The sequence below is a fragment of the Corylus avellana genome, chromosome ca6 (genome assembly GCF_901000735.1).
Source record: "Corylus avellana chromosome ca6, CavTom2PMs-1.0".
Lineage (NCBI taxonomy): Eukaryota > Viridiplantae > Streptophyta > Magnoliopsida > Fagales > Betulaceae > Corylus > Corylus avellana.
This window is the reverse complement of record NC_081546.1, coordinates 8,186,117-8,195,512: the sequence shown is the minus strand read 5'-3', so window position 1 is coordinate 8,195,512 and position 9,396 is coordinate 8,186,117. Positions and strand designations below refer to the sequence as shown.

The 9,396-nt window shown below is 34.9% G+C and overlaps 1 protein-coding gene across 1 annotated transcript; it reads left to right on the top strand.

Moving 5' to 3' along the window:
• Positions 1–5,910: 5,910 nt before the first annotated feature.
• On the top strand, positions 5,911–7,388 carry LOC132184291 (pathogen-associated molecular patterns-induced protein A70-like). Its single transcript, XM_059597868.1, has one exon. It carries the CDS (start codon positions 6,213–6,215, stop codon positions 7,167–7,169), a length of 957 nt encoding a protein of 318 aa, XP_059453851.1. The 5' UTR covers positions 5,911–6,212; the 3' UTR covers positions 7,170–7,388.
• The last annotated feature ends 2,008 nt before the right edge of the window (positions 7,389–9,396 follow it).

Genomic DNA, 9,396 nt, shown 5'->3' with positions numbered 1-9,396 from the left:
TTTTTTTTTTTTTTTTTTAATATATCTATATATATATATTACCAAATAAAAAAAGATTCACATAGGATGTTATTACTATTTTTTATTTATTTATTATTTTTTTAAAAAAAAATTGATTACATAAAAGAAAAGTTGTGCCAAAAAGTTGTGCATTTATCATTTCTCTTTAATATTATCACCATTCATCATATACTATTCTTATTATATTATCTTCACCCCCTAGTGGTGGATGTAGGTATTTAACATTAAATCATTTGTAAATCTTTGTCTCGAACTTTTTTCTTTATTTCACTTATATATATATATTTTTAATGACGGGAACCTCGACAAAGTAGGACCCTTTATACTGAAGAAATTCATAATGAAATAATATTTAACTTTTCATTTCATTATGAATTTCTTCATTATAACAGTCTACTAAACAACATTACTCTTAACAAAATACTACTTGTCCATTTGTCTCCATTTAAAATTGATATATATACACCCGTATTTGTGTAAAATGTATGCCACGTATTACACATGCTATAAGTCTTGACCATCAAGTTTTACAATTCGTCATAATGAATTCATATTTTAATTTTTACTAATTTGCATTCCATATTTTAGGAATTAATCTAAACTCTCTAGATTCGAAAGTATTCATCCAAACCTTACTTAGAAAAGATTGCTTGCATCGTAAGATGGAGATTAAGTTAAATAAAACAAGAACAATGATGATAATGATATACATGTAATAGTGATAACAAATAATATTTTATCTATTACGTGATTTTCAAATACCTAAAATAAAGAAGCGTTAACACAAAGCTTAATCTTCTTAAAAGACATTAGAAGTGCTTTAGAACCTAGATTACGCAATTTGCACTTTTTCCATTATTATTACTATTATTATTATTATTTTGACATGTTTGTATAAAATGGAGAGAGGAAGATTCGAACTAGTGGCTTCCGCTTCATTAAGCGTAGTCCAAGCCGATTGAGCTACCTCTTGGGGACTACTTTTTCCCTTTATTGAAATGTTGCTATGTAACATCTTTTGCATAAAAAGTTGTCATACTAAATTTTAATTCACTAATATGGATAAGATTGTCTTTTTTCTTTTCTTTTTTTATTTTATTTTGTGAGTACATGGATAAAATTACAATATATTGAAATCAATCTTACTTTTTGGGATAATTACTTTTTTCCCCATGAACTGCCATGCTATGTCAATATCCCCCATGAACTGCTAACCTTACTGCCCAACCTAATCAGACCACCATTTTCTTTCCAAAACTTTCATTCCATCAGTCAAACTCCTTAAATTGGATTAATATTCTCTTTTAGACGTTAAATCTCATTAAAAGACATGGGGGATATTGACATAGCGTGGTAGTTCATGGGGGAAATATATATATATATATATATATATATATATATATATATATATATAGTCTATCAAAGCTCTTAACCCATTATTTGTAGTATTAACGCTGTTTTGAGGGATCTGTAATATAATACTGGTGTCCAGGATATCGTACGCATACCGTCTAATCACTAGCAGCGCGACTGAGTCCAACCTTAGGTGGCCCACACTGCTAATGATGTCCGTCTATAGTAACCATTACTCAAATATGATCGCGCCGCCAATCACAAACTACTATTGGATCAAAGGTCAAACATAAACAATAAACATATTTTGACCATAGGGTCAAGCCTTTATAGTAAGCTCATAACCATTATACACATACCAGTGTACCATGTCATACAATGTAAATATTATTTATTAAGTTAAACATTTATTCATCTTATAAAAGTAATATGCTCGGAACATATGTGTTATATTTGAAGTGAATCCAAAGCCTTGGCTGGTTTGAAATAAATAGTAAAAAGATGTCATATATTTTCTGTTCCGAATGGGTTCAATAGTCACTTAAATATGAAACCAAAAGATTATGTTTTAAAACTAGGAAAATACTTGGGAAACTATAGCTTTTACAACAATAATCTTACAAACTGTGAAATGATTAAAGTATATGATTGACATGTCAAGCAGTTAGCCAATTGAAATGCCCCTGGGTCTAGATGTAGAGCGATTGGGCTTGTAGCAGTTATTATTATTTTTTTAAAATTTTTAAAATTTTTAAAATTTTTATGTATATGATCGTCGCAAAACATACAATGAAAGGAGAAATAGAGACTTGTACTAAATCAGAGATTGATAGTGGGCCTTATTATTCCAACCCCAAAAAAGGAAACATACAATGAAAGGAGAGATCGAGACTTCTTATACATGCCTGATCTTATATGTGACTTCAACAATTTGAAGATGGGCATTTAATATATCTTGACGACTTGACCAAAGCGAGCCATCATAAAAACATGATTAGGATTCCACATCTTTTTACTTCCTTTTAAAACTCTCCAAGCAAATTGTTTTTCTTGAATTCTCTTTTATGTTGTTATTTCTTTCCTCGGGTGTTTGTGTAAACCCCGCTCTTAAATTAGGGTTAAGGGTGCTCTAACTATTACCGAAGTAAGTTAGGGTTGGTTCTAAGTACACAAGAGAGAGAAAGTGGGATATTTGGACTTTAGTGATCAGAATCTGCAAAGGTTGACGATCGATCGGTTTAGGATAACTATCAATTGGTGAGATTTGGTCCTAACGATTGTCAGCACCCCTAAATTGGGATAAAGGGTTGCAGGTGTGGCAATGGTGGTATCAGAGCCGTCGTTGCTAGCTAGGGCTCACCTGTCTAAGGACAATGGAGAGAGGATTTGGAAATTATAGGATATTACCTACGCTAAAGCATAGGATCGATGCCAAAATAATAACAATAATGAAAATGTTTTAGAATATATTAAATGATAATAAAATATTTGGACCTAGATAGTGGGTGATGGTAAGTAGGGATGAGAAAGGCGGGCGGTTATTAACCATCCACTAACCGCTAACCGCTTATATATATATATATATATATATATATATATATATCAAAATACATGAAACAACGTCGTTTTTGTGTTTACTAGAAATGATGTCGTATATAGTAGGGTATTATCATATCACTATAAAAACGACATCGGTTTTTTTTTAAAAATATATATATATATATATATATTCTTTAAAATGCGGTTAACAATTATTAAGGTTATTAACCTAACCGTTTGCGGAGGCGGTTAGTGAATTTTACTAACGGCATTTTCACCCCTAATGAAAAGAAGTAGCCAAGCCAGAAGAATACTTTTTTCATACCTCCAACTTAAATTATGAGCAAAGGCCTAACCCTTGGTTCATTACAAACTATGACTCCACAACCCAACAGCAGCTCATGGAGGGAAAAAGATGGAGCAAGACCCTCCCAAGAATTTTGCCTAACATTTGATTCTACACGAGACTACATGGTTAGGAAATTTGAACAATGTCTCAACCAAATAATTCACAACAAGGTGTCTTGGGGTAAAGTGTTTTGTTGAGCTGATGAATAAGGCACATTCAACTTCAAACATGCAAGATTCATCACTATAGATCAAAAACCTTAAACCTAGGTGCTAGAATTAAATTAAAAAAATCCAGTAAATCAAACACAAGGGTTTGAAATCACTACCAATGATGAAGGACCGTTGAAAAAGTGATGATTAGTGTAGGGGAGAAAATCACCCCTAGTGGGCTCCATTCTTTTTATGCTTGTTTACAATATGCCATCGTCCACTCGTTGTTGTCAGGAAAGGAGCGGGGTCCTCTCTCTGGATTGGTTTTCTCCTCACACACGTCTCTTTCTCTCGCACATCTTTCACTCTCTTACATCTCTTTCTTTGTCGACCCTTACTCCCTCTCATTTCTCGCATACCTCACTCAACATCAATTGGATCGTGGATAACTAGACGCAAATTTTAATTATATTTTTTATCCACAAATAAAGATGCTAACTTAAGCATCAGAGAGTCTTCAGCTTCAACCATTGACTCTCTGACCTTGTTTTTGTTTGCAAGAACCTCGTTGCCGTACAATGGGCTTTTCAGAGCTTAGCCATCAAGAAAATCATTGGATAGTAAATTCTTGGACTAGAAAATACTGCAACAATTAGGATGAAGAAAGCCAATGCTAGCACCCACACAGAATGAGAGTCCAAAAACAAAGAATGAGATAAACATAATACTTCAATCCCTTTCCATTGAGAAATGCTTTGATACATAATTCTTCTCATTCAAGCTTCACATAAGTCATAAGAGCATTAACTAAAGAAGCCGAAGGAACAATATCTGATTTTTCAGTGGCCATAATGTTGATCGAACTCGCCAAAGAATCCACCACAACAATACAAGAAACAATCACCCTCAACAATCAATCAAAATAATGAGATACCCCAACAAACAATGCTGGAAGACTCCAAAACCAGCTCAAATTAATCAAAGCAAATCAGCCAAAAAATTGTAGAAAGAGAGAGGAACTGGTTGAAGTATTACTGAACCACCGGAAAAGCAAAGCAAATCGGAGTGAAGTAGCCTAAAAATAGCTAGTGAAGATTAAATTGAATATTTGATGCATTCATGACTTTTAGACTTGGGTTGTAATAATCCTATTTTGCTTGGTTTTACTATGATGGTTTAGATTCTGCTATCGCTTCCTTGTGATGAAATTTATGGTTTTCTTGTGATTTAAGTGACTGTCTTCGTTGTACGCCATCGATCTGGTCAAGGGTTCTTAGTATCCTTTTAACTTATTTCCCTATTAAATAAGTTCGAGAAGATGTACCGAGTTATATATATATATATATATATATATATATATGAAACGATGTCATTTTTACTTCAAATATATATAAAAATTTAGAAATGATGTCGTATGTAGTACGGCATTATCATATTACGGGTTCATTTGGAATTGCGATTTCAATAAGTGTGATTTTAAAAATTGTGTTCTTAAAAATTGTGTTTTTAAAATCGCTACTTTTTAAAATCACAAAAGCGTTTGGTAAAGCATGTTAAAATGTATTTTTTAATTAAATATTTGTTATGATAAATTGTAATTTTGGTTTAAATTCGCGCTTTTTCAAATAAGCACCCTAGCCTACTTATAGAAATTGCAGATTTTTTTTTTCCTATTTTAAATTAAGTGTTTTTTAAATCGCAATGCCAAACGCCTTACGTTTTGCGCTATATTTTAAAAACGTAGATTATTCTTGCAAAATCATAATCCTAAACGCACCCTACCATAAAAACAACGTCATTTAAAAAAAAAAAAAAAATCAGTTAGCAGTTATTAAGGTTATTAACCGCCTAAACAGTTAACCGCATAGGCGGTTAGTGAATTTTACTAACTGCGGTTACGGTTAGCGATTATAGCTCACTAATCACCTAGGCGGTTACGGTTAGTGGTTATAGTCAATAATTGATAACCATAATCGCATTTTTATCCCGATTAATTATTAGTTAATTAATTCCAAGAGTGTCATAGCCTCATAAAGGCTAAACTGACCACCCCTCATCTAAGGATGGATGGGGGTTATATAGTAAAAGACCATTGACCACCTCTCCCTCATTTGATGACCGGTGGCCTCCCCTCAGTGTGGGGTGGCCAATTGCCGTTCATATGGTGAGGGGAGGGCAGCTGCCCCGCACTTGCGAGAAGAGGTCGCGGTCAAATGTTTTTTTTTTTTTGTTCTTTACTTTGAAAATAAGAATTAATTTGTAATTTTATAATAAGCTGAGTAATTGATCTAGTTCTACCCACAATTGATTAGAAGTGTTGATTCAGATGTACGATCTACCCATTTAGATAACGTGCCACATTGATCTTTTTAAGATATTTTTAATACTTAGCCTTAGTTTGAAACTTTGATACAACCCCTCAAATCGAAAACACAAGTAATTCCACTGGAGGAAAAACTCTTCTAGCAAATTCCAAGCCTATAACCATCACTTCCTTAGCTGAGGCCAAACAACGACCTCACATTTTACTCAATACTCACACCCACCCCTTCTTCTTTGTCCTTTCCCACAGATCCATCAGATCAAGACACCCACAGGTCTTACTCAATTTTTAGGAATAGCCCCAAAAGCACCAACTAATAATATCCCACCCAAAATCCAGAATAAATACCACACTTCCCCTTTTTTCCTTTCTCTGCTACTTAAACCAAAGACTCTCCGCAGTACCCCATCTCACCCTCTCTCTCTCTCTCTCTCTCTCTCTCCCTGTGTATGATTTTCTGGCCCTGGCTAAAGCCATGTTTGAGCAATCTGTAGACTCCATACTTTCAATTTGGGCTTCCATGAACAGCTGGTTCACATCGACTGTTCTCTTCGTCCTCCTCAACGTCATGATTGGCACTATTGCCATTACCTCGAGCCGAGGCGCCCAAAAACACAGCAACCGACAACAAGAAGCCCAAGAACACCCACAACAACCCCAACTTGCTAGATCTCCGTCCATTTTGCAGAGGTTCAAATCCATCAACTTCAACAGCTACAGATCCCAAGAAACAACCACCGCCTTTGAGCAAACCACTGACTCGTACACCCATTACGCTTCCAACCAGAATCTTGAAACAGAGCAACCCCAACTTTCTAGATCTCCATCTATGCTTCGGAGGCTCAAGTCCATCAGCCTCTCCAATTATCGTTTCCAAGAACAACCCAACCCATCAATTTCCCTGGAGGAATCAGATACCCATTACAGTAATTTCCAACAACCCCGAGAAACAGAGGATGAGGAGGAAGAAGAAGAAGAAGAAGAAGAAGCAGAAGAAGAAGAAGGAGGAGGAGGAGGAGGAGAAGAAGAAGAAGAGCTGGCCCAAGCGTCAGACCAAGACGAAGAGGTAGATCAATACGATGAGCAGACGCTGGATGAGATTTACGGCAAGCTACAGGGCGCTCAAGTTAGCAGAACCCGTTCCGATACCAAGCCAGCATCGGGCGAGGTGCCGGTAAAGCTCTCAAGGAAGATGAAGAAGTCGGCGAGCGCCAAGTCGGCGTTTGTGCATTTCGAAGAGGAGGATATTGTTGAGATTCGCCGGCCGGAAACTGTGAGGGAAAGAAAGGTTGGGGTGACGGAGGATGACGATGATGAGGTGAACGCCAGGGCCGACGATTTCATCAACAGGTTCAAGCAGCAGTTGAAGTTGCAGAGGCTGGATTCCATTATAAGGTACAAGGATGCGAACATAAGGGCGAGTGGGAAGTAAAATAAGGTAAGTTTTAGTTTTTCTGGGGTATGTTTTTGTAATTTTTGCTATTTCGGGGGTGGTAAAAGTACGTCTTTTTTAGCCCAGAAAAGGAAAACGGTTGATGGGTAAAAAAGCAGTGGGTTATCGGATGTGATTTAGATCTGTTACTTATGTCTGTTAAACTCTTTGTTTAAATATCTCTATTATTATTATTATTATTGGATACATAGTTTCATAGACTACACCTTTTTATTTTTATTTTTTATTTTTATAAGTACATTGCAAGAAACCAAACAACAAAACAACAAACTACAAGAGACAACCAGAAAAGGGTGGGTCCTTCCCACTTGCCTAATGTGGATGTTTGAGGGACTTTTTTTTGACCATATGAATGGTTTGGAATAGGGATGTCAATTTTGATACAACCTACGATTCCAATATAACTCAACACGAAATTCATCCATTAGTGTTGAGGGGTTTATTTAACTCAGATAATTAAATAATCGAGTTATGATTGACTTATATAGTTTTGTACTTATGTCTCGACCGGATTTGAACCCAAGATAGTTAGCTTGGTAAGTTTTGATACCGTTCGTAAACTAGACACAAATTTAACAAGAAATTAACGGATTAGAGTTGAAAGATTTTACCCGTATAATTATATAAATTGAGTTAAAATTGACCTATACAATCTCAACATGCTAATTTTTAACACGACTCACGAAGTCAACACGAAATTAACGGATATTTGAGGGACATTATAGATATTTTGTCCATCATATACATGGTTTGGAGTTTTTGTTAGTAGTAGGGTTGGTAAATTTTGATAGGACTCACAAATCAACACAACTCGATGCGAAAATAGTGAGGTAAGATTTGCAGGTCCGACTCTTTTAATTAAATAAGTTGAATTAAGGTTACCGTATATAGTCTTGTACTCATATTTTAGCATGACTTTGATTTAACACATAACATTTTGAGTTATTAATTTTTGACACGACTTTTAAATTAAATACGAACTTAACATTAAATTATCAATTAAGTTTAATTAAATAAGTTAAATTAAAGTTAATTTATATAATTCTATATCTCTGACGTCAGCAAAACACCTGACATGAAGTGTGAACCCAGATAGGAGGTGGAAAAAGGGCATGGGACTCCACTTGGATATTTGTGTCACTCTTAAATAAAGAGATGGGGTTGGCAGTTAGTCATGGGAATTCTGTATTGCCCATGCTTTACAGAGTCTGTGTTCAACCATACCCTCCTGGCTCCTCCTCAATCCTTATTTATTTCCATTTCATCTCTCACAGAAAGGCCGACATTTAATTTTCTGCAGATAAAATTAATCACATACAGGAGGGGTTGACAGTCACTTAACAATATTTTGTTTGGGGGCCAAATTGGTCTAGCTGTCTCGCATATCCGATATTCTTGTTGTTGTTATGGGGTTGGGGCATTTTGGTCCATCTATCTGTCTTCTTCTATGACAGAATTTCACCTTAAAAAAAAAAAAAAAAAAACACATTGATATTTAAGTGGGCAGTTCGGGCTGTCCATGATGCTTATCCGTATGCTAAGGTATCCGGTCGTGTTGCACGTGGGAGATTTTGTTTGGGTACTTTGGATAACACCAAATTTAAGGTGTGGAAGATTTCGTGGCTATGCTAGTTTGCTTGGATTGGGGGGTTAGTAATAAGATATTGCATGGTTGTGGTCCCTCTGCCATAATTGTTCATATTGTAGGGACCACTTTGATGGCGACGCTTTTTGTGTCGCTTTTCTGAAAATATGTCGGTCCAACTAACAAAACTTGTTTATTTATTTATTTTATTTTTGACAATAAACATTAATTAAGCGCTTTTAATGTAACCGCCTTGATTTATTTTGAGCAAGAATGGACGTCAAACCTACCGATAGTGGTACCCTTTGTCCTGTCTTAATCGGCTAAAGTCATCTTGGGAGAAGGAGGTGACGTTAATGCCACGCCACTTTGTATGATTTTTTTTTTTTTTAAATATTTTGTGATTGGAAATGTCTCTCAAAATACTTCATTAACAAATATCTCTAATTTTCAAAATATTTTTTAAAACCCAAAATACTTTTCTTTTTTTTAAAAAAAATTATACCTTCTTATAGAAATATTTTGATACAGGTGGTGATTAATTTAGTATTTTAATTTTTTTTGTTTTTTTAAAATAAATTAATCAAGGGCTATTTTAAGTATTAATTAGAGAGAGAGTTG